Below are 26,247 nucleotides of genomic sequence, written 5' to 3' on the forward strand. Positions count from 1 at the left end.
GATTGTTTCTTTCTGTGATTAATTGTTTTATGTATTTGGGCACTCCCGCATTTGGTGCATATTTATAATTGTTAGCTCTTCCTGATGGAGAGACCCTGTAATAATTATATAATGTCCTTCTTCATCTCTTGTTACTGCTTTTACTTTAAAGTCCAGTTTGTCTGATATTAGTATGGCTACTCCAGCTTTCTTTTGGCTTCCAGTTGCCTGATAGATATTTCTCCATCCCTTTACTTTCAACCTGAAGGTGTCTTTCGGTTGAAATTCAGTCCTTGTAGACAGCAAATAGATGGGTTTTGTTTTTTTGTCCATTCTGCTACCCTGTGTCGTTTGGTTGGTGCATGCAGTCCATTTACATTCCATATTATTTTCGAAAAATGTGGGTTTAGAGTCATTGTGTTCTTCCTAGAATTCATGTTTATAGTGGTGTCTTTGGCACCTTGTATTTTTTGCAATCTTTCCCTCATAGAGTCCCTCTTAGGATTTCCTGTAGGGCTGGTTTGGTGGTCATGAATTCTCTCAATTTTTGTTTATTTGGGAAAACCTTTATCTCTCCTTCTATTTTGAAAGACGGGCTTGCTGGGTAGAGGATTCTTGGCTGCATGTATTTTCTGCTCATCACATTGAGGATTTCCTGCCATTCCTTCCTTGCCTGCCAAGTTTCATTATTTAGGTCTGTAACCACTCTGATAGGTTTTCCTTTGTATGTGAGGGCCCTTTTCTCCCTAGCTGCTTTCAGAATTCTCTCTTTATCTTTATATTTTGCCAGTTTCACTATGATATGTCATGCTGAAGGCCGATTCAAATTATGTGTTAAGGGGGTTCTTTGTGCCTCTTGAATTTGAATGTCTATTTCTTTTCCCAGATTTGGGAAATTCTCGATTATAATTTGGTCTAGTATCCCTTCAGGACCTTTATCTCTGTTTTCCTCTTCAGGAATTCCTATGATACGGATATTGTTCCATTTGATTGTATCACTCAGGTCTCGAATTCTCCTTTCCTGCTCCTGGATCAGTTTCTCTCTCTTTTTTTCTGCTTCGTCTTTTGCTAGAACTATATCTTCTAATTCACCTATTCTTCTCTCTGCCTTGTCAATCCTTGAGGTGGCTGCCTCCAGTTTGTTATTCACCTCATCTATAGCCTTTTTTAACTCATCACACCTATTTTCAAAGTGCCTAGTCACTGTCTCAGTTGATTCTTTCATGCTTTTCTCACCCCAGCGATTAATCTTATGACAAGTTTTTTAAATTCTTGATCCGGTATGTTGTCTAGATCTGCCTTGAGCAGTTCTGTGGCTGTGACTTCCTCCTGGAGGTTCTTCAGGGGAGAGTTTCTTCGTTTTCTCATTTTTGCTAGTTTTCTGTCTCTTGTCACCTTTAGATAGCTCATTGTGCACTGTGCCCCTGTTAATATTTCTCTGTTAAAGGAGGGTTATTGACTGTTCAGGGCCTGTCGTTTCAGGAAATATTCTTTTAATGGAGTCTCTCGGTTTCTCTTGTTGTGGCTTTGAATATTTTATTTCCCTACTCAGCAGTATTTGGGACTCGCTGTCATGCACACTTTTGCTTGTTTCTTGGTGTAGCCCTAAGAAGGAAAACAGACAGACAAACACAGAGGGAACAGAAGCACACAAATGCACAGATAAAACAAACAAACAAACACATTAAAAGGGGGAAAGAAAAGAAAGAAAATGGAGAAGAAAGAGACGAAAAGAAGAGACGAAGAAAAAAAAGAAAAATATAAAGAGGGTCAGAGACGATAAAAGACAGTAGACAGTCTAAAAGTGTATGACCAGTTGAGGGGAGAGGTAAGGATGAGTTACAGGAGAATATATCTAGATTGCAAGAAGGTAACAAAAGGGGGAAAGGAGAAAGGAAAATGAGGAGTAAAAAGTTTAAGTAAATAAAATGGTAATAATAAAAAATAAGTACAAAAAAAGAAGAAAAGAAAAAGTTGAAGAAATAAAGAAACAAAATTATTAAAAAAAAAAAAGCAACAGCTCCCCCTCATTGATATGCGTGGTTTGATGTGGTAGGTCTTGGAGGCTGCTCTCAGAGGCTCTGCCTTGGTGTCTGCAGAGATTAGATAGGCTCCGCTGGAACTAGGCACTGTAGGCCACTCTAATGAGTCCAATCTCCTTGTGCGGTGGTTGAGCAGAGTTGTATTTTCCAGGCCCGCCTTGGTTCAAAGTTCCAGTCCATGCACGTTTATGCTACCACAGATGAGATGTATTTGCTTTGGTGGCTGGCTTCTTAGGGGGAGGAATCAGTTTGTCTTGGCTCAGGCAGGGATTTCGGCTGCCCCTGCCTGAGGTGAGATGCGCAGCAGGAGGTGAAGTGCGCACCTTCACAGACACACACGACTGCGTATTCCCAGCCCCCAGCTGGGATTGCTGTTGTGTTGGGGGAGGAATGAGTTTCTCTTGGCTTTGCGCAGGTGTGGCCTGAGGCGCCGTGCACTGCCGGAAATGAGCGGGAGTTCCTGCAGACCGAGTGTGTGCCCAGGCCTCCATGTCTGCCAACTCCCTGCCGGGATGGCGCAGGTGTGGGGGCTATGTTTTCCCTGTTGGCACCCGGGATTCGGCATTCGCGAGGCCAATGTCGGGGGCGAGATGCGCCGTGGAAATGAGGTGCGTGCTCCCACTCCCCAAACTGAGGTCGAAGTGAGTGCCCTTGTCGCAGCAGCTGCCATGGCTGCTGACTCCCTGCCGAGATGGTGCAGGGCTGGAAGGTGTTCTTTCCCTTGCGCCACCTGGGTTTGGTACTTGGGCTACCCAGCAGTTATTTATGGAGTGAGCTTCTCTCTCCAAGCGTGGTTAAGCGTTCTTTACCTCTTCCCCGGAGACGGTGCTATGAGCGTATTCAGTCTCTCTGTCCCTTCCCTTTGTCTCTCGGGCTCCGCTCGCTTGGCCTGTGTTGGGCTGGAGCTCCCACCTTCTCTGCCCGTCTCGAGTTGGCTTGTTTTCCAATCTCCCCAGTTCACACTCACTCACTCAGGTATCTTTGAGGTTCTCTCTCTTCTTTCTGGAGTCCGTATTTTCTCCTTCCGCTCTTGCAGATGAGAGTAATGTCCTTCTCAGTTCGATAGATGGGGCAGATGAAGTTTACCGCGCTTCCTTCCTCTCCGCCATCTTGGTTCCTAGTAATCTTATTCTTTACCAATTCAGTTCATATGTCTGGAAGTGTCTTATGGTAACAGTTTGGTGTGTTTTCTTCTGCACCGTCTCTATGCTTGTACACACACTTACAGTTATCTGTATCTATGTCTGTATCTGTGTGTTTTCATGTTATCTGTGTCTCTCTGTATCTTTTCACACACTAGATACACGTACTTCTTGTGTGGAACCATCCTATATATAACATTCAGATACTTTGCGTTTTTTTTTTTTTTTTTACCAGTTAGTCTTCTGTTTTCCTGCTTTTTAAAATAAAGATAGGGAGGCTTTTCACAGCAATTATAAAAACCTTTAAAAGCAATTTCAGAATTGCCTTTTCTCTAGAGAGAACAAGAGGGTTTACCTAGCTTCACAGACAGGCCAGAAGCCATAAAGTTATATAATAAGAACAACAAAGTCTCCAAAGTATAGGAAGAACAAAAGGTTTAGAACATAAAGTGGAAAACAATGGGGCAAAGGCTAGAGAAACTAAAATAAGTTGAGAGAGTCGGGGCAGGCAGGGTAGGAGGAGAATGAGGGAAGCTGGGAAGCAAGTAGTGGTCTTGTGGATTTTGAAATGAATGTTATTCAGTGTTTCCCTTTTACAGTAGTATTTCTTTGCATCCATTACTTTTGGTTTTAGAAAAAAACACCGTTTTCAATTTTTCAGCTTCTCTAACCATTAGTTCTTTTATATGCTCAAATGTTAGATTCCAGTTTGGCGATGAATTTTGAATGGGGACAGATTTACTTTTGGAAACATGATGCCCTTTTTGTCTAGCTGTTTTAGCTGCGTCTATGATGATCCATCAGCCAAAATGCCCATCTGATTTAGCACAACCTATTTTTTCTAAAATAATAATTATTATTAAGGCAAGTTGTCCAACTTCCTAATGATTCAGAATAATCCTCCTAGTAGGCAGATGGTAAAACATGTGATGGGGTTCAAGAACCTCCTTAGGGCACTAGTAATCTAATCCTTAAGCTTCTCGTTTTACGGGATAGCATTTTTAGGGTCTGCTCTAAATGAATGAAAGCATAATGATTATGAAGAACTTTTCATATTGGGATTTAAGCCGGTATAGTTTTTAGAATGTGGCCTTTCTGGGTATTTCCTGAAATGGATATTGGCATGTTTTCTAGAATAATAAATTTCATGTTTAGTAATATTAAGTTGTTAGTGGAGAGTTCTGAATTTCTTTTTCTTTTTTTCTAGATATGTGTCACAAAGATGTCTACACGGAACTGCCAGGGAATGGACTCAGTGATCAAACCCCTGGACACAATTCCTGAGGATAAGAAAGTCAGGGTTCAGAGGACACAGAGCACTTTTGACCCATTTGAGAAACCAGCTAATCAAGTAAAGAGGGTGCATTCCGAGAACAATGCATGCATTAACTTTAAGTCCTCCTCCGCTGGCAAAGAATCACCAAAAGTTAGGCGGCACTCCAGCCCCAGCTCGGTAAGTGCAGTCTTTTTCATCAGCAGGGAGTCCGGAGTTTGCCTCTTACAGCAGTACCTTGCTGTGCTGGAAGAGGGTGAGAGGCTTTATCAGTGCGTGATTATGCATTCTCTCGCAGGGTGGTTTGATGTTTTGGGGGAGAGTGAGAGCGCAGTCTGTACACAGACTCTGTCTGTAAGGACCCAGCAATCACAAATGATTCAACTTATTTTTGGAAGCTTTTTTTGTCCTAGTTGTTTCCAGGAAGAGGAATTTATAATTAACGATCTTTTGCCTTCTCAAACCCTTGGAAAGGATATTGAACTTACCTGTTTTTGTGGGCAGTACAGATTGATTTGAGTTTGGGAAATTCACAAATTCACAAATGACAAAGAATGTCACTTCAGAATAAGTGTCAAAATTTGTTTACTTGTGTTGTACCAGTTTGTTTTCAGTGTAAATGTTTTAAAATTTAAGAGCTAGATGTTGAAATTGATCTTTTGAAAAACAGTTTGAGAGAGAGAGACGGAGGACACAGGCAAGGGGCGGGGAGGAGAGAGAGGGAGGGAGAATCCCAGGCAGGCTCTACGCGGTCAGTACAGAGCCTGATGTGAGGCTCTGTCTTACAAACTGTGAGATCACAACCTGAGCCGAAGTCAAGAGTCAGGCTCTTAGCCAGCTGTGCCACCCTGGCATCCCAAAATTGATCTTTTTAAGAGAAATCCTGTTCATCATACTGAAATTTTCTAAACTCACACTGTATTAAGGCAAGTCTACCTTTTGTTTTAAGGAGGTGTAATATTCTGAGGTGAATGCTGCTTTTTGACTATAAAAGATTTACTGAAACTTATATTCCCCAAACTGGACCATGTTTAACCTTCTAAAAAACCTTATGATCTTTTAAAATTAAGTAGTTTTAAGGGGTGCATGGGTGTCTCAGTTCATGAAGCATTTGATTCTTGGTTTTGGCTCAGGTCATGATCTCAGTTTGTGAGTTCGAGCCCCAGGTCAGGCTCTGTGCTGGCAGTGTGGACCCTACTTGGGATTCCCTCTCTTTCCCTCTCTCTCTGACCCTCCTCTGCTGTGCTCGCTCGCTCTCTCTCTCTCTCTCTCTCTCTCTCTTCTCTCTGTCTCTCAAAATAAACAAACAAACAAAAAATTTAAAGAATAAAATTAATTTTCAGATTTAGCTTACACTTAAGAACCTTTTGAGTGATGTTCTAACAGTTTAAAGGCTAAGAGGAGGGGCAGCTGGGTGGCTTAGTTGGTTGGACCTCCGAATTCGGCTCAGGTCATGATCTCACATTCGTGGGTTCAAGTCCTGCATCGGGATCTGTGCTGACAGCTAGCTCAGAGCCTGAAGTCTGCTTCCGATTCTGTGTCTCCCTCTCTCTCTGCTCTTCCCCACTCATGCTCTGTCTCTGTCTCAAAAATAAATAAAACATTAAAAAAATTAAAAAATTATAAAAGCTAAGAGGAAAATGCTAAGAGAATTCTTATTATATCATCTTGCTAAGAAACATGCCATTTCACAAGTATTAAATATTACATTTGATGAGGGTAAAACAGAGGCAGAAATGTCAACCGCTAGGAAAGTATTGACACTTTAATTCAGTTAAACTGTGTGGCACTGCACAAATCTTGTCACATTTTGTGTTAATGAAGCTGAAATAAATACTATCAATGCAGCATTTGTTAGGATCATTGATTATCTATTTGTTTTTTTCCCCCATACTGGCCCCATGATCTTGTCTATGAGTGCAAGGTAGCATCCATCTAGGTCATAGATATATCCCTAACTCGTAGGGGAACCTTTAGTAGCATTTAGAAGAAATGAAAGAAGTTGTTGAGAATGATTAAGCCTATGTTATGGAAAGAGAATTATGTGTATTTGACTATATAGATTTCTTAATATTATTACATGTCGGGGCACCTGGGTGGCTCAGTCAGTTAAGCATATGACTCTTGATTTCACCTCCAGTTGTGTTCTCATGGTTTGTGAGATTGAACCTTGCGTCAGGTTCTGCATTCTCAACATGAAGCCTACTTGGGATTCTCTCTCTCCCTCTCTGTCTGTTCCTTCCATGTTCATGTGTGTTCTCTTTCAAAATATATAAATAAATATTGAAAATATTATATGGCAACCTATAAATGATGTATAGAAATTGGCATTTTTAGATATTGCAATGAGGCATACTTATACTAAATTATTTCCTGTTTTCCTGAAATTTAAATTTAACTAATTGTCCTCTATTTTTTCTGCAACGCTAGTTCTCATCTACTGGTATGTTACTTCTTTTGTTGCTCAGATTCTTCCTGCTTTAGTCACTGGGGACTCATTTAGGATGGGTGCTGTGTTCTTTTGAGATGTCTTCATCCCTCTGTTTTTGAACACTCCCTTACTTTCTGATCCTTCAAGACCCTTTTGACTTATACTGTATTTTCCCAACCCGAAGCCTAAAAGTAGTCATTCTTTAAAGAATCTCAGTTCCTTTTACTGGAAAGTGGTAGTTAGAAACCAAGATATGGGTGCTGGGTGTGCTTGTTGCTACCAGGGGTCATGGGATTTTAAAAGTCATTGTGTCCATTGCATTATAAATGATAACAGTGGAGTTCCAATATTTTTAATATTTAAAAGGAATTAATTTCAACTCTTATTAAGGGAAGTTGAGTCTTGCCTAATGCTTTTGGTATTTCTCTCTCTGTAAAGTTATCTTTATTTAAGTAATGCTTGAACACAGCTTAAAAGATCAAATAGAGGAGTCTGGGAGTGGAATAGATTTTGAGACTCCTCTTAAAATGGAACAACGAGTGTAGTGAAACCAAAACCAGTGGATAATGTTGGCAGCAAATAAAGATGAAAAGGTAACTCCATGAACCTCAAAATAGGGGTGAGGGGAACACATGAATAGTTTTCAGAACTGCGTGGCATCAGAAAATGTAAGGATAGAAGCTTAGGGAAGGCACTCTCCGAGAAGCACCCCCCCCCCCCCCCGCCCTTGACCGTTACAATCAGGTGCATACTTGTTGGGTCATTCTTAAGAGAGTGGCAGCAGTTGGGAGGGACTTGGATAGCTTCTGTGAGTAGGGGAGTGCAAGGAGACGATGGTGGTCTACTGATATCAGAGTGGTCTGCTGGCCTTTTGGTGACTTCTCTAGAAAGCCAAATTGAAGCACCTTTCCAGGATTAATCCCTTACTGAATAGAAAGTGTTGAAGTAGACTTCTGTGCAGGTCACGTTCAACAGGGACAAGGGAGATAGATAGATCAGATAGAAGTGTTGGGGCAAAACAGAAGGGGGAAGATTTCAGTGTGCACTGTATTTTCTTCATTTTTTTTTTAACTTTGTGAAAAAGATGAAAGAACTTTATTTTAGGAAGCTAGAAAAGCTATCTTGGCCACACCCCTCTTAAACTACTGAATAGTTTATTTTACTAAAACTAACCAATAGAAAAATTATTGGTTGAATCCCATGCAAAACTATGAAAAAAAAGAGAAAAGAGCAGAGTGATATCTTTACAGATAATGAAAGCAAGCTAGAAGGAGGTGAAATTATCTTTATTTGCAGATTTTTGATGACATATCTGGAAATTCCAAAAGAATCAATGGGAAATACTGTAAGTAATGAGAGAAATAGCAGGTTACAAATTAAAACACAAAACCCAAGAGAAATCTTTATAAAAATAAAAATCATTGTTTAAAACTGATAAAGCAAATGACTAAGCATTTATTTTCTGTGATTCCTCTATGAAATTTACCTCATGATAACCTAGTTTTAATGGGGGAGGGTGAAAATCCCTTTTAGAAATAATCTGACTGATAAATCAAAAAAGGATCATATATGTAGGAATCACATTTGATAATCCCTGATGAGTTAATACTTGTAGTATTATTGTAGGTATTGATTGTCAATGCCTACTAACATCACCAGAAGAGAGATAGCCAAACATTATGATATCCTACTGGAAGTTAACACAAAACACCAACAAAATTAAATCTGAACAAGACTCTAGATAAAACCGCTGGTTTAGGAGAGCATTTTCTCTGTTGTGTTCTTGTCCCCAAATATATTTCCCCTACTTTTTGGCTTTTAATAAAGAGCATCTGTAATCTTATGATGCTATAAATGCTGTTCATAGCAAGGCCACATGATATACTATGGTTAAATTTCCTTCCTTGAATAACTTTTTAAAAATGTTTATTTTTGAGAGAATGCAAGTAGGGGAGGGGCAGAAGGAGGGGAGATAGAGGATCCAAAGTGGGCTCTTTACTGACAGCATTGAGTCTGATGTGAGTGAGGCTCGAACACACGAACCCTGAGATCATGACCTTAGCTAAAGTAGGACACTCAACTGACTGAGTCCCCCAGGTGCCCCTTGAATAACTTTTTAAATAAAAGTTTATTTATTTTTAGTGAGTGGAAGAGAGAGAGAGAGAGAGAGAGAGAGAGAGAGAGAGAGAGAGAGAGAGAGAGACAGTCCCAAGCAGGCTTTATGCTGTCAGTGCAGAGCCTAATGCAAGGTTCGATCTTACCATACATGAGATCATTACCTGAGCTGAAATTAAGAGTGTGTTGCTCATCCGACTGAGCCGCCCAACCACGCCTTTCCATGAATAACTTTTTAAAATTTATTTTTTTCTTGAAATATAGTTGTCATACAATGTTACATTAGTTTTAGGTGTACACCATAGTGATTTAACAGCGCTATCCTTCTTTGCATAACTTTTAGATTTTCTTAGTCATAATTGCCTCTTCTTCAATTGTTCATAATTAATATAATGAATTATTATAATCTCAATCACAAATTGAGGTTCCAGACTATTTGTTTAAAGTATAAAACTTCAGAAACAAAGCAGAGTCAAGTAACCTATCAGTTTTTGTTCCCCCTGAGATTGTCCTTGATGTTGTCAGTCCTTCTAATCCAGTCTGGACTAGTTGATCTCCAAGCCTGCTGTCCGGAGGCTTCCCTTCACCGTCTTCTTGAGAAGTTTCTTTTCCATCATGTTTGTGTTAAATACCCAAGCTGTGGGTTATATAGCTTGTTCTTGGTTTATGTCATAACACATACAAATATGCCTGTATTCATACTTAGTAGCTTGATTAATAACCTGTGTATAGGATTCTAGTTTAGAATAAATAAGTACAAAATAAATGTTTTCATAACCTTTTGAAGACATTGCTTTGTACTTTTCTAGGTCCCTATATTGTTACTTAAAGCTATAGACTATTCTGATTCCTAATTCATTCTTTGTGATCTGCTGGTTTTCTTTGTGGAAACTTATAAGACTTTCTTTTCATCCCTGATATGGATCATTTTTTGCAACTCAGGGGATCTTTTCAATTTTGAAATTAATTTCTTTCCATTTTAGAAAATATTCTTTTACTGTTTATTTTCTTTTTGGTTTTCTCTGCTTTATGGATATTTAAAATATTTTTTAATTCTTCAGTTAAATTTTTAATTGTTGGTAACATTTATTTCCAAAAGCTCCTTCTTATTCTTCATATGTTCTTTTTAAAATCAGCCTGTTCAAGGACACCTGGATGGTTTAGTCAATTAGGCATCCAACTTTGGCTCAGTCATGATCTCATGGTTAATGGGTTTGAGCCCCGCATCGGGCTCTGTGCTGACAGCTCAGGCCTAGAGGCTATTTCAGATTCTGTGCCTCCCTCTCTTGGTGCCCTTCCTCCTCTCAAACTATGTCTCTTTCTCTCTGAAAAATACATGAACATTAAAACAAATTTTTTAATGAATCTTTTCTTTTTCAATAAATAATATGTTGCTCATATGGTTTTGAAGATACTAAACATGGCTTAGGGAAATTTTGAAGAATTTTTTGCTATACTTCCTGGATTATTTCCTTTCCTTTGAGTTCTTTGTTTCCATTTATTTGTTTTGGTCTCTGCCTTGTCTGTTGAGATTTTTCATATTGTGAGTAATGTGCGAACAAGTTGATAGGAAATTCTTTGTGCCATCAGTGCTTGTCAGCTGGCAGGCCTCAGCCTGGGCAGTAGCAGTAAAGACCTAGTCATTTCATAGGAAGGCTATTGATCTCAGGATTAATCCATCTTTTCCTTGGCTGACTAAATTTACAAATCTACTTTTTAGGATTCAAAAACCTACCTCCCATTTTTCTGAGGTGCTCAAGAAGGAGCCCAGGGTCTCCCAGTTCTACACAGACTTCCTTGTGCTTTGTTTTCATTCAATATGACTCTTCATCCTGATTTCCCATGTGCTTGGTGTCTGTCCCAGTTTTGAGCCTGTCTGGTTCAACCTCTTCAGAGAATAAGCCTCTGTGGGGATCAGGGAAGGGCAGACACCTGACTGAGAGTCAAGTTTCCAGGAAGGCATCTGTTCCTTAAACCCATTCCAACTAAGCACTTTGTTTTTGACCCCTCATTGAAATTCAGCTTCTAATTCTTGAGTGTTTCTGGGATTCTGGAGTATGAACTGAGTTTGTTCTTATTGGTTTATGTCTTTGTTTATTGTCCTAGTCGGTGACCACTCATCAATTTGTCTCCCATCTCCAAATTTTTGTTTGTATCTTGTCTGCAATCTTCTTCTTACTCATTCTTTTTGCCCTTGAGAGTTATAACTTGACTGTCAATTTAGTACAGATTGGTGAGGGGGAGAGATTAATACATGTGTTAAAATGACCATGTTTAACTAGAAATTTACACTGATTTCTCTCCTATTGTTAACTTCCTTTAGATTTCTCTTTCCCAAGTTTCTTACTGGGCTTACCCTTTCCTCTTCTTCCCTGGGAAGTCTTTCTTATATATCAGGCCACTTACTTTGTGTGGAAACTGCTTTGCTTCTTTCCTTTATATGGGTTTTTGCCTCGGAAAAAATGTCTTTGCTTTTTTCTCCTCAAGCTGGAAATGGTTTCTTTTTCTCTTTTAGCATGATGCTGTAATATTCTGTTTTATTCTGAGTTCTTTTTACCTACCGCCTTTTTATTCTCTTGCAGTGGAAGAGGGTATTCTATAATACTCGTTTTTTGTTTTTTTTTTTTTAATGGAAAGACCGTTTTCCTTTGCATTCTTCGTTGGGCAGAAAATGGAGGCAGTAACAATTTTTGTGTTCTACCACTTTATATCCCGTCTGATAGGGTATGGGTTTGATCATTTCACACCCACTAGCATGGGAGTTTTAGGGCAGATATTGTTATAAAGGTTTGTGAAGGCTTATAGGCATTGGAATACTCCCTTTATCCAATGGCCAGCAGGATTAATGCCATATCTTTATTTTATTGTTATTTCTTTAAAGTATTAGTTATCTTGAATAGATTTCAAGGGCACAGCTGAGAAGGAGGCAAAAAGTGAAGAGAAGTGTGGCACTGTGCTGAGCCCCTATTTTAATGAGTAAAACAGGATAGCCATTTTTGTTTCTTGGAAATACTGTGGGAGATATATTGTCCAATGCCGCTTCTTCCCAACTGGGTATATGTCTCTGCACTGACATTACTGGTCATTGTCTATGTTAGGAATCATGACTAAATCAAGAGACCAAGAGTACCTTGACATGGAGACCAGCACATCACCTGTATTTCCTGAATTTGTCTAGATAGTGGCACTTTAAAATTCAGGTGTGATCTAAAGAATGTGATTTTATTTGAATTGATGTATTTCAAGAGGTAATTTGACAGATTTTATTTATTTCAGACATTTCTTGAGTGCCTGCTCTTCCTGGGCCTAGTCCCCGGGTAGCTTTCCTGACAAGACAAGCTTTCCTTTCCCTTTTCCTACCACCTCCTCCAGCCCAGCTGTGCTCCAAGGGCTAGAGCTACTGGAGTTGCTATGGGACATTTCTAGCCCAATTTAGAAGGGATTTCAGTGAACTGTGCTATCATAAGCTAAGCTTAAAGAGAACATATTTTCAGAAATTCATATTTAGATTAAGGTCTTCTTTACATTCCACAAAGTCTTCCAAATTTATCTCCTCCCATCTCCAGAAATCTATATTCCATGATAGGCCCAACCTGAAGAGAGGGGAAGAAGGTGCTAACATGAGAGTCCTACTTTAGTTCTCAGGTGTTTATCCTTGGCGGGGGGGGGAGGGGGGGGAGGGGGGGGAAGCGGGGATGTCCTATCTTGGCATTGCTTCCTTCTTTTGGGGACTAGAACATTCCCAGATAGAATCAACCTTTGTCAGGTTGTAACCACCCGTGGTGCTTCTATCTATCTCTGTATGTAGCATCTAGATCTATTTTGTAACCAAGTTATCCATCAGTTGTGGACTACGTTAGAGTAACTGTAATAGGGCTAGAAATACAGGTGATAGAGCCCCTTCCTGAGATCAAAGGCAGAAAAAAAATGAGCCAAGGCATATTTCACTTGGAATTCTCATTTAATGAGGCCATGTGGTTCTGATTGAATCCTTCCCACCTTTCTCTCACATCTACTCTCAAAATTATAGTTTAATACAGTAGCAGTGCAGTGATTCCTATTGTGCTTTTCCTGCAATTTAGGGCATCATCAGTAATGTTAAGCACGGGGTTATATATGAAGTTTAAGAATCAAATTTAAAAAAAATTTGTAACATTTATTTTGCAGTTAGACACACACACACACACACACACACACACACTCACACACAGTGTGAGCAGGGGAGGGGCAGAGAGAGAGAGAGAGACAGACAGACAGACAGAGAGACAGAATCCGAAGCAGGCTTTAGACTCTGAGCTGTCAGCACGGAGCCCAGTGTGGGGCTCGAATTCACGGACTGCGAGATCATGAACTGAACCGAAGTCAGAGGCTTAACCCACTGAGCCACCCAGACACCCCAAATCAATTTTTAATGAATTCAATATGAAATTCTGGGCATTGCTATAGCATGTCATGGTGTCATTAGAATGAACATGGAGGGATCCTTTTGGAGCTTATAAAAATGCAGTTAAAAAACTCATCCCTGCTTCTAGGAATGGGGTTTCAGTAGATGACAAATTTAAGAAAAATTTAATGCCTCTTCAATGAGAATTAGATCTCCATGGGAAGATTCCTCCAGTGTAGTAGTGGTAAAGAAAATAGGTTCTTGATTCTAGTGAACTTGGTTTGAATTCTAGCTTTAGATGAGTTACTATACTTCTCCAGTCTTTCAATTCTTCATGTCCAAGTGAGGATACTAATAGAACCAACCCTCAAGGTGGTGTTATAGGGATTACACTTAGATAGTGTATTTGAAGTGATTAGCTCAAAGCCAGACACATAGCAAACACTTGCTATTAACTAGCTGTCACTGTTAATTATACAAACAATGAACTAAAGCTAGCATGGGCCATGAGCTTGTCCTTCATGGTGGGGTGGCAGACACCATTCAGCTGGAATATTATCTTCATTTTTCATTATCTAAGCCAATGTTCCCCTCCACTGGTCCAGACAATTGGTGGTCTCTGAACCTTTATTCTATTTAAAAAAATGTATTTACATTATTTCACTAAATTCCACATCTCTGTGCAGTTAGTGTTGGTTAGTAATTGCTGATTAGCCCTCTGTATTTCTAATTCTCTCAAGTGCTATCTCAAGCCTGCACTCTAAGTGGGGACGTGATAAGCAGAACATAGTTATCCCATAAAACTGTTTCTAATCCAGCCATGTGTCCGAAAGCAAAGAACCAAAGATAATATTTGACTACATTTTGGTTGACTACATATTGGTTTGATCAAGCATCTTTAGTTAAATGTGATGATTGAGTAAAGTTGCGAGAAAAAAACAGACAAACCAAAGGCCTGAGCTTTATTATCAAAGAAACTAAGACCTTTCCTTCTGAATTATTGTTAATTTCACTCATTTGATGGGAAGGATTTTATTGTTGACCCCTTTAATAACTTAGCAGTTGGATTCCTTATTCATATGCATAGCAATTAGAGATCAGAATGGCTCTGTTTACTTAAAATAGTGGATTGACGTCCCAAGAATCTAACTCTTAAAGCTCAGACTATCTTAGAGACATGCCTTATTCCGTAGGCCCGTTCTTTTGTAGATAAAAATCTTTAGAGAGATATTACATGTGCATGGAGCTATGAAGCTAGCATGATTGATCTGTAGATTATAGTGTATTTCCACAATGTATCCATATCAGTTTCACAGGGAAAATAACATTGATTGTTTTAACATCCAGTGTGGCAAAATATTAATTTTCTGCCACGGCAGTATTAATAGGGTATACTTTCACCATGACAGTTAATGCATCCAAATCCAGTTAATTAGATAAATAGACTACTTTGTGCCATTAGCATTTTTTTTTTTACTTGATAAAATTTTCTTGTGGACAAATGAAGGGTGTGTTATTTTTTTAAGCGAATTCTCCTTGTTTCTCTAATTTCCTCAAATCAGTTTCTTTAAGCAGTACATTTAGTGTGGTCTGTATCATAAAAACGATGACACCAACTCTAATAATTAAGGCAGTTTATGAGAAATGAGATATGTCATTTTTAGAAAATTATTTGTGCCTTTTCAGGAAGAGAAAATATTGGCTTCCTATTTTTCTACCAGTTTTGTGTGACTGTGTCTCGTACTTGCTATAAATACGCATTAGCAGTTTATCTCCTAATAGGAGTAAAGACGTAATTTTCTGCTGCTGCTTTTTTCTTTATCTTAGATTAGATTTATTCTTAAAGGAGCACAAAAGCAAACACAGACTTTTCGTTCTAATTTTAAATAATTTAGAGTGGAACTGTGAACACAATATTTTCCCCATTGAAGATCATTTTATACTGAAGTTTAATATAGGTTTTAAAATTTCTATTTAAAACTTGGACTCAGGAGGGTGATGGTAAAGTGTGACATTCGCAAGCTGTTTCCCGGTGATGAAAAATGCATGAGAACATAACCCACACAGGACTAGTCAGGCGATTTTGAGTGTAATTTTCCATTAAGGTTTACTTGATTCAGCGCAACACATGGTTTGTACCTTACAAGTTTCTTGAAGAAAAGAATACGTCGTCCATTGTCTTTATTAATCCTTTCCTATTATGTCTAATTCAGATTACTTTCAACCTTTCTTCTTTTCTAGTATGTGCATATATATGTACATTTTCTTGTATGTATTGATTTGCCTCTATCCCCTGGGCCTTAAAATGTCATGTCCTAAGTGCCACATATTTATTTAGGAATTTTCAATTTTGATTTTCTTTTAATTCATGCAGCTAAAGTATATGTTTTCCTTTTGTTCTTAATTGCTAATTTTATTGCATTGCGTTTAGAAAAAGTAACTTAAAATATTCCTGCACTTTTGAATATTAAGAGTTTCTTTATGGTCTAATCTATGGTCATTATTTATTTATTTATTTATTTATTTATTTTGAAATAGTTTATTGTCAAATTGGTTTCCATATAATACCCAGTGCTCTTCCCCCCTCGCTTCGGCAGCACATATACTAAAATTGGAACGATACAGAGAAGATTAGCGTGGCCCCTGCGCATGGTCATTTTTTAATGAATTAAAATGTGTGCTTGAAAGGAATATTATTATGTGTTTAAAAGGAATATTAATATGTGTTTAGATTAAAATCGTAATTCTAATATTCAAGCTTCTAAATCCTTTACTTGTCTGCTTGCTTTGTTGATGTCTGAGTGATGTATGTTTGTTGCCAATTATCATCATGAATTTGACAATTTCTCATTTTATTACTGTTAGCAGTTGTTTCATACATTTCAAAACTATGTTAACTGATTCATACTAGTTCATGATTATTAAATATCTCTGTGGATCTTAATATTCATTTTTGGGGGGATATGCTACTTTATTCTATTTGTTGTTTTATGAATTCTGTCTTGTTTCTCATCAATATTGCTTTAATGCAATTATTTTATAAAGTTAGTTTTTTTACTGTATTTTCCCTTTACTCCTTTATTTTCATATTTACTTACTTTAACTCTCCCTCTTCTGAATACCATATTGCTAGACTGCCTTTGTTTTTTATTGTCTGAAAATTTTCTATTAAGAGAGGAAGGTTGGCCACTTATGTTTATTGTAATCAATACGATTGGTTGATGTGATTGATATGTTTAGATTTAACCTTATTTTAATGAATTTTTACTTACTGTGTTTTATTCTTGAGCATCCCCCTCCTCTAACCTTTCACTTTTTACTCTTCTCCTCTCCCTCATTACATAGTGTTCTTCCATTTCTTTCTCCCTAATTTGTTTGAGATTTGTAGGTCGTATTCATTTTATTTTAGTAATTATCTTTTAAGAGTTAAGAAACATACTAAAACATATGCATTTGGCATTATTCAGTATCTACAGTCTGTCCAATTCAAGAAATCTCAAACTGCTGTTGCTTCTTTTTTCCTAGCGTTCCTTGCCTTTCTGCACTTCCCCCATCATTCCAACTACAGCTTATATTGAGATAATACAGAATTTTATATCCAATTTTTTTTGTGTGTAGGTGGTAACATTGCAGCTTTTCTATCCCACTGAGAAGACTATTTTGAGTATAGTGTTAGTGATTCAAAATAATTTTCGCTATTTCTTTTGAAAATGTTGCTTAATTATATTTTTGTAGTCATTATTGTGTGTTAAAATATCCTGGTTGGATAAATTTTCTATTTAGATGCAACCTCCCCCTAAACTTTTCTGGGAGAATTCTGTTCAAACAGAGCATATAACTTTTCATGTATGTCAGTTCTTTTATTCACTGCCTGTTGAATATTTTAATTCATTCATTAAATACATCTCTAATGTTTCTTCTTCAAGGATATGATAGCATCTGAAATCTCTTTGATGATACTGGTTATTTTTACTCAGAGTTGTTATTTGCAATGTCAACTCTATTATCAGGGTTTTTTACTTTTATCTGCCCATTGAATCTTATGCTTTTTTTTTTTCCAAGATGTTGATTTTTCTGAAATGATTTGTGATTTTTTTTATTACATACACATTTTTGTATTTGAGAATTGCTGTCAGCTTATTCTGTTTTCTGCAGATCATCTCTAGTGATTGTATGAGAGAGACAGAGATTATAGTTTGGGGAAGGGGGAGATTGCTCTCCTTTCTCTGCGTGATGGCTCCTTCGGTGCTCACTTTGCCCTTCTAGCCCGAATATCCCCACTCTCGGCTCTCTCCTCTGTGCCGATGCCTGAGATTGGATATCCCATTACGGTGCTTTTAATTCCTTTTATAATTATCATTTTCTGATAGGTTTTGATATTGCCCTTTTATAGTGATATTAAAATAATAGGTAACTTGCTCCATTGAGGACAGAATTCCCCATTTCTTGCTGTCTGGTGAAAGTTGTAGGAGCTGGGGAAAGTAAGAGTGAGATTACTCAGTCAGCACTTTTATGGTCTGGATTGGATGTACTGTCTTGAGGAAGAGTTATTTTGCTGCAGCTAAACCTTAAAGACTGGTTTATAATACATAAGACAGTTCCTTTTGTGTGAATGAGTAATAATTGAGTGATACATCTTTGATTATCTGTTTGCATTATTGCTAAGAGGTATTGGAGGAGCCTTTATATGGCTGTTATACAGTCATGATTTACAACAGGGGTCATACAGCAAATATTTTCAGTTTTGTTGGCTATGTCATCCGTGTTGCAGCTGCAACTCTGTTATAGCTTCCAAGTCATAAGACAATATGTATATGAACATGCGTGACTGTATTCTAATAAACTTTGTGGACATTAAAATTTGATTTTCATATATAGTCTTCTCATGCTATGACATTTTTTCTTCTTTTGACCACACCGCCCCGTCCCCCGTTAAAAAGTAGAAGCTTTTCTAAGTTTGCGGGATAAACAGGTGGTAGGCTGGACTAGCCAGCCCCTAATTCACAAGATTATATAATGACATGGAAAATATTCATAATATATTAAGTGAGGAAAAAAGCATATTACACTCAGTATGTATAGTAATCCTACTTTTATATAATAAAGCAGTCTTCAGCTCAGAGTGCTGGGAAAAGAGATATCAAAAAATACATATATATTTAATAGGATTTATGGTCAAGTTGGCTAATATACAGTGTATAAAGATTCTCATGGTTCATCAATTACATACAACACCCAGTGCTCATCCCAACAAGTACCCTCCTGTGAAATCTTGCCATTTGCAGCAATGTGGAAAGATATCAGAATATGGTTTTCTCTTGGCGGATAGCTTATTTAAACTTTCTACACTGTGTTCTTTCATCTGCATCTTCTGAGTTTTGTATCCTGAATAGATGTTATGTTGTTTTTTAGAATAGATATTCTTATATTGGAAAAAAATGGTTTACAGAGAGTCAGAATCTGTACGTTTTTAGCAAAATTGGCCTATTTATTGTTAATTAGTTTGATACAATCTGTTTTGTTTACCCTCTGCTCCATTTTTAGCCAACAAGTCCCAAATTTGGAAAAGCTGACTCTTACGAGAAACTGGAAAAACTAGGGGAAGGATCTTATGCTACAGTTTACAAAGGGAAAAGCAAGTAAGTTCATTCATTTTTGAATATTTCACATTTAAAATGTATCTGCTCTCCCAATACTAATTATTAATAGGTAATATTAAATAATTTATTTCATTAATTCTCATTTAATGTACCAAGAGATTTTCCCCTTTCAGTTTTTGTCGTCGTTGTTTTGGGAAGTGTAAAAGTCAGCAAAATTGGTTTTCTCTGCTAGAAAACCATTTTGCAGACTCGTCCAGTTTATGTTTTCTATACTACCCTCCCCCAGACATTGGAGCCAAAACCCTCGCATGAAAATTAATTTCCAGGTGAATGACACGGTTAATTTCTCTTGATGATTTAATGTTTGCTTATCAAGAATAATACTGATTTGACAAAGCCAAATATATTAGCCATCCTTGTGTTGCTTTAAATTGAGCTTTTATTTCATCTTTCAGAAGTCACTAAATTAAAAAAAATACAAACTCTTTCTTTTTTCCTACCTGAGTACTTTGGCATCATGCTACATATGTTCTTCACTAGGAGAAACAACTCTTCCCCCCTGTTCTCATCTTCCACCCCCACGCCCGTGCTATCCTGGGGTCAGGCACAAGTTTGGATTCTTACAGAGCATACCGCATATTTTTCTGATAGGCCTTCTCCCTCTCTCTGATTAAGGGCAGAGAGTTACTGTATTCAGTGGCATGTAGAAATATAATGGCTTTTTTCAAATAACTGTAGGAGATTCAAGCCTTGTCTTACCTTAATAACCTTGCCAAATAATGTTGAAAAATAATTTTCTGAACCATCCCTGTTTTTGTCTCTTTTAAGTTTTTATGGAAGATAGGAAATTTCAACCTAATTACATAGAAACATGTAGAAGAAAATTCTCTGAAGGATCATTCTAAACACATAATTAGAAGTTTTGACCATTTTGTTAATTTTTGGGTTTTCTGGAATGTACTTTTGGTTATGGTTTTTAAGAAAATGAAGAAATACTTCTGACAAAGCAAGATATGTAAGTAAGGATGCAGGAATTCTATGTCAGAAATAGTATTATTAATTTTGGGATTTTAGATATTTGCAAAAAAAAAGTCCTATTAAAACTTTTGAATGAAAATAAACATGATGGGGAATAAAAAAACAAACCAAATCTAGTGGGCTGTTAATGACTGAACTAGGGTGCTTGAGCATTATCGCATATTGTTGAGCAAATTTCAGTAGAGGTTGTCTGTCAAACTTTATATTCTTTCTTAAGGAAATATAGTTATTTCTCTAATTTATAAAAATTACTTGTAAATTTAATGTTTGTATTAAAAGGATAACTACACTGGATTAAGCAATTACTTTGCATAATGTATGGTATATCCATTGTCTTATTTACTCGTCACAATGTCCTGTAAGATAGTTCCTACTGTCATCATCTCCACTTGACTAGGAATCTTGGTGCATGGTGGATTTTAGTCACTTGTCCAGGTTTGTACAGTTGGTAGTGGCAAAGCTTTTCCTTGGCTCACATCTCTCTGGTTTGAAGCCATTCTTTTCCTAACCATTACACAATACTTCTTCCACAGTGTAAGGCCTGCCTTGGAAAGGCTTGGTCCTTGTTGAATATTCCAGATGGTTCTCACATATGCTCTGGCTTGTTGTAATCATGAATCAAACAGAAGCAAACATATTATTTCATTATAAGGAAACACACCAATTACTTTGAAGTGCCTTCCCAAAAAAGATATATGCGGCTGATTTCCAAATGTAAGTTAATAACTCTATTGAATGTTTAACTTTAAGATTTATGTCAAAATCTTGGGGATAGTTGAAGAATCATTTATTTATTATGCTTGAATAGAAGAAAGGACTGCCTTTTAAGTGTCTGCAGTCTTTGAGAAGGACCGTTCTGGACAGTTAATACTGTTCACTCCAGCAGGCCTAAATGTATCTCGTCAGCATTTATCAAGCAGTTTCAAGGCTGCTGGTCACATGTAGATTTAATTTCCTCCAGCTGGAGATGAAGGCCATTGACCACTCACCTGCTTTAAGAGATGACAGGCTGTCTGTGCTTGCTTGCTTTAAGGTGGTGACGTTTGGCCAGAGCACAGTAGTTAGGTGCCATCCAGCAAGGCTTGAGAGCTGAGTTTGTTTGATGTGTCCCCTGAGGTGCTGTAATTTAAATAGCCAGCCAAGTGTTGTGACTCCTCACCACTCTCCCAGGAATGTCTTCACCCCTGCCTCCATCTTTAAATGTTATCTCTAGCACCTTCTCTGAGAGCAACTGTCATTGTCTTACGGTAGAACTGCCTGGCATTTGTAGGGATCTCACTATGTTTTAGTTTGTGAGCATTTTACATGTATACCTTGATTTGCATGTGTCAAGTTTGGATTTTGCCATGAACCTCATTGTGTTAGTTTGCTAGGGCTGCTGAAACAAAGTACCACAGACGGGGTGGCCTACTAAACAACAAAAACTTATGTTTTCACAGTTCTGGAAGCCAAAAGTCTGAGACCAAGGTGTCTGCAGAGTTAGTGCCTTCTGAGGGTTGGTTCTGCCGAGGATAACCTGTTCCCTGTTTTTCTCCGAGCTTCTGCAGCGTGCTGGCAGTCTTTGCCGCCTCTGGCTCATGGGTGCATCACCTGAGTCTCTACCCTCGTGTTTGTGTGATGTTGTGTGTGTGTGTGTGTGTGTGTGTGTGTGTGTCTGTATCCAGATTTCTCTTTTTATAAGGACAGAGGTCATATTGCATTAGGACCCACCCAAATGACTTCATTGTAACTCAATTACCTCTGTAAATACCCTATTTCCAAAGAACCTGTGTCAGATTCTGAGGTATTGGAGATTAGAACTCCAATATATCTTATTTGGAGGACAGAATTCAATCCATACATATGTTATTTCAAACCTCACTAATTTGGCACTGCATTCATGACAGTGTGTGTGTGTGTGTGTGTGTGTGTGTGTGTGTGTGTGTGTGTGACCAGTCATGGTGTATAGTAAGTCATCTTTTATTTCATAGTTCTTCTTTAAGTCATGCAATCAAAAGATATTCTCCTCTTGACCCCCAAGTTTGTGCACTTGTTGACTTAGATGCAGTTGCTGTTAGCTATAATTTTGAAAATTTAGAAGGAATAGAGAGGTTTTTTATTACCTTGAATTGTTTTGAGTTTCTTATTCTTGTAGAGACATATAGATTGGGGAGAACTTGGCCAAGATTTTTATACTGTGTACCCTGTTGGTAAAGAGCTTGGTTCTAAAGACTATGACTGGTGCTGCAACCATGTCAACATACAACACTCACAAAGAAGCTTTTTAACTTTTTAATAAAAGCTTTGGGCTTCCCGCATTTTCATATTTGAGTAGAGATTGTTTTTTTAAACCAGTGTTCTTCTGCTTGAAGATGTTTTTGCTCGCTCTCTCTCTCTCTCTCTCTCTCTCTCTCTCTCTCCCTTTCTGTGTGTGTGTGTGTGTGTGTGTGTGTGTGCGCATGTGTGCTCATATTTGGGGAAGGGAGGCATTTTATCATCACTCTAATACTGATCTCTATCCTGGTTTGGTTTCGTGTTCTCTCTTTTAAATCCCTATAACATTTAATATAAGATTAAAGAAATTATGCATTGTATGATACTTGGCATTTAAAAATGTCTTTAATTTAGTACCTCAAAATCGTTTTTTTAGCCTTCAGGGATCTTTGCAGGGATTTTTTTAATGTTTATTCATTTCAATCCCCTTTGAGAGAGGGAGAGCGTGCGCACGTAAGCATGAGCGAGGGAGGGGCAGAGAGCAAGGGAGACAGAATCCCAAGCAGCCTTCACACCATCGGTGCGGAGCCTGATGCTGGGCTCAAGCTCATGAGTTGTGAGATCATGACCTGAGCCTTAACCAAGAGTCAGATGTTGAACTGACTGAACCTTTCAGAAGCCCCACCCCAGGGACTTTTGTACAGTAAGAGACTTGCTAATGTTTTCTTGAGCTTATTCAACTAATGATGAGTGTTTATTAAGTTGTTTTTATACCCTTTTTATACTATAGGTGAGGAAGAGGTGAATCACATCTGGATTCTGACCTTAGGAGACTTCACAGTCTTGAAGGCAGATGGCCTATATACCTACCTCTGTAGAAGTTAGCATGTAGTGTATTTGATATGAGCTAGAATACAGTAGCAAAAGGTCCAGGAAAAATGGTATGGGGTTTTCAAAAGGAAGGAAGAGAGGATGATGCTGACTAAAGGATTTAAAATATGTTCTCTCCAGGAATGACTGATCAAATTCACAGTCTCATGTGCCTTTAATTTTTTTAATTTTTAAAAAAGTTTTTATTTTAATTCCAGTTAGTTAACATATAGTGTTACGTTCTTTTCAGGCATGCAGTATGGTAATTCACCACTCCCATACATCACCCAGTGCTCATCTAGTCCAGCACACTTCTTTAATCCCCATCACCTGTTTACCCTTCCCCCCCAACCATCATTTGTTCTCTATAATTGAGTCTGCTTCTTGATATCTTTCTTTCTCTCGCTCTCTCTTATTTTTTTTCCTTTGCTCATTTGTTTTGTTTCTTAAATTCCACATATGAGTGAAGTCATATGGTATTTGTCTTTCTCTGACATACTTTGCATAAAAAAGAATGAAATATTGCCATTTGTAACAACATGGATGGAGCTGCAGAGGATAATGCTAAGCCTCATTGCTTTTAAATCAAGCTTCCCTCATCACTGTGTGTATTCATAGGAGTTCTTGGGACAGTTGTCTTTTCCGGTTGTAGTCCCCAAACAAATATAGTGAGATTTTCACCCTTTGTTATCAGACTCTCCCCTAAATTTGTTAAAGAATTGGAGCCTTAAAGTAAAAGCAAACTGATTCATTTGGATTATTGTGCAAATTTCGATTAAGCAAAAAGTGTTATGTTTAAGTGTTGAAGTGGAATTTCTTTTAAGTTTGTTTATTTTGAGAGACAGAGAGAGAGAGAGAGAGAGAGAGAGAGAGAGAGAGAAAGGGAGGGAGAATCACAGGCAGGTTGTCTGCATGGAATCCTCTGCGGGGCTCTATCCTGAGATCATGACCTGAGCCGGAATCAAGAGTCTGAGTCACTCAGGTGCCCCAAAGTGGAAGTGGTTTTAAGCAATGTAATTGGGCAGGGTTGGTGGTCATTGATGTGTGAGCCCCCACAAATGCCTGGGTGATGTAGATAAGAGCTGTGCCCGCGGCACTTCAGACTTGAGATGTGATGGGGACTACGTGCTCCTCAGTGAACTGGGATCTGCAGAATATACCCAGGTCTCCCTTGGATACCTGAGCTCCCTGCTCCCAAGGTTTCTGCACCTGCCCTTTTGCCTAGAATAGAGTCCTCTTCTTTCCTGCTTACTTATCTAAGGAGGATGTAAGACTTTTGATTTTCCCATACTTTGTGTCACTTAGAGAAGGAAAAGCCTGGTCTTTGTTCCATCTCTGGAGTGAGAGTATTGGACTTATTTAGGCCAAGTCAGCCCACAGATGGTTCTGATTTCTGATCATTTTTTCCCCCTGCTTATCTTCAGTTTCTGTTGAGGTGAGGGTGCCAAAGCCTTACTCCTGCGGGAGCCTGCTAAGCAGAGAAGCCTGCCCACACTGGTTTGTGCCAGCCGTAAATTGTTATCTCAGAGGTCAATAAGAACAATGGAGGAATTTGCTCACTTTATGTAACATGAGATTTATGTGATTGAAAGTGCCAATCTTCTTTTAGCATTTCATTCTGCCAATTTGTGCTGAATAATTGAACTTGAATGAAACGACCTCATAAATTGCGAGACTGTGCCAAACCAAGACTGAACTATACTAAACACATTTCAAAGAGCTCTTCAAAGCCCCAGGAGAAATAGGGGGAAGAAATGCTGTTAATTAAAACAAGCAGCAGCAAGAAGAAAGGCGCTGTGGCCGTTAACCACCTTTTCAGAATATGTGAGATCAAAGAGGTGGCTCTCACTGCGTGCCCTGAAGGTCAGCTCCATTGAAACACTATCAGGAGGAGCTTGAAGAATTCTAAAAATCAGAAATCCCCAGATGGAAAGCACTGAATTCCTGGTTCACCGAAGTGTCCATCGCAAGTGTTGACACCTGGACTGTCATGCTGATTTCTAGCATCCTGAGAGGCTGCCTACCCACAAATGGGAACTCTGTACAAAAGAGGCAAATCTGATTACATTTTATGAGCTCTCCTGCAGGATGCTCCTGCGGCCCAGTCTCTGTTTCTCATTAGGCTTGCTCTGATTTTCTTTTAGGCTTTGGGTCCACAGGCCAAAGCTTATTATCACCACTTGCGTTAAAGATCAAGCCTGTGTTCACACTATTAATCACAGGGTATGAAAATGGCATCATAGTATGTCAGTGTTAGCTTTATAATGTAAGGCACAAAATACAGCATTACAGTGCACGTATGGCAAGAGAAACTGGGTCAAAAAGAAAACAGGTAAGGGAGTAAGTGAGTTTATTCCTTGTACCTTTCAGACCCAGGGTTCCTGTGTCTAGGCGAAAGTTGAAAAAGTAGAATTCTTATCCTTACCTAAGCCAAAGAGGATAATAGCCCATCCACCACATGTACTAATTTAAAAAAGCCTAAAGTCTCTGCAGATTGGAGATTTAGCCCTGACTTCCTTTAGAGGAAGAAGGCAAAGTGCTGGAGTCTGGTTCATTGGTACAGCTGGTTTCGTTTAGTTTGCAGCAGATAAACAAACAATGCCTAATCGTTTTGACAAAACTGACAGTGAGGATATTGTTTAGGTGAGAAGCGTGATTTCAATTACTAGACTAAACTATATTGGAATAACTTTCCTACTAGACAATGTTAAAATGTGTTGGCCTCTGTTAGCCATTTTTATTGTCAGAGTTCTTTGATTGTTTGATTACGAGACCCTCAAAAGAATCTGTGATATTTGTTGTCTTCAGAATTGTGGTCATATATCAGGTATGCCCAGCTGGTGAAAATGGAGGCATTTTTTGGATAGCAGAGGAATTTTTTGAAAAAGTTAGTGGGGAATTTCCAATTATTGTAATGTTTGGATATCTCCCCATGGTTCAGTTTAAGTGGTTTCTGAGGAAGGCCAGGGGAAGGATGTAACAATAAGATTGGTTACAGTTTAAAGCACACCCACACCCCTGAGTTACTTCATTATTATTGTGATTCTTTCAGTTTCAACCAAGAAGCTGGGGCAGTAGCATCTTTCCATTCTAAATCAGTGGTTCCCAACTGGTTCTTGATTTTGCTCCCCAGGAGACATTTGATGATATCTGGCAACATTCTTGGTTTTCACCACTGAG

General features: G+C 38.3%; 1 protein-coding gene and 1 pseudogene across 6 annotated transcripts in view; both read left to right on the forward strand.

Moving 5' to 3' along the window:
* Positions 1-26,247, forward strand: part of CDK14 (cyclin dependent kinase 14) — a 583,363-nt gene that overhangs the window by 163,373 nt on the left and 393,743 nt on the right. For all 6 annotated transcript variants that reach the window (XM_029928660.1, XM_029928676.1, XM_029928646.1 and 3 more), the window contains 2 exons: positions 4,371-4,616; positions 18,911-19,005. In XM_029928660.1, coding sequence (XP_029784520.1) covers positions 4,386-4,616; positions 18,911-19,005 — 326 coding nt within the window. In that variant the 5' untranslated portion in view covers positions 4,371-4,385. The remainder of the gene's footprint in view (positions 1-4,370; positions 4,617-18,910; positions 19,006-26,247) is intronic.
* LOC115286144 lies at positions 15,952-16,049 on the forward strand (annotated as a pseudogene).

Source organism: Suricata suricatta, chromosome 2 (genome assembly GCF_006229205.1).
Source record: "Suricata suricatta isolate VVHF042 chromosome 2, meerkat_22Aug2017_6uvM2_HiC, whole genome shotgun sequence".
NCBI lineage: Eukaryota > Metazoa > Chordata > Mammalia > Carnivora > Herpestidae > Suricata > Suricata suricatta.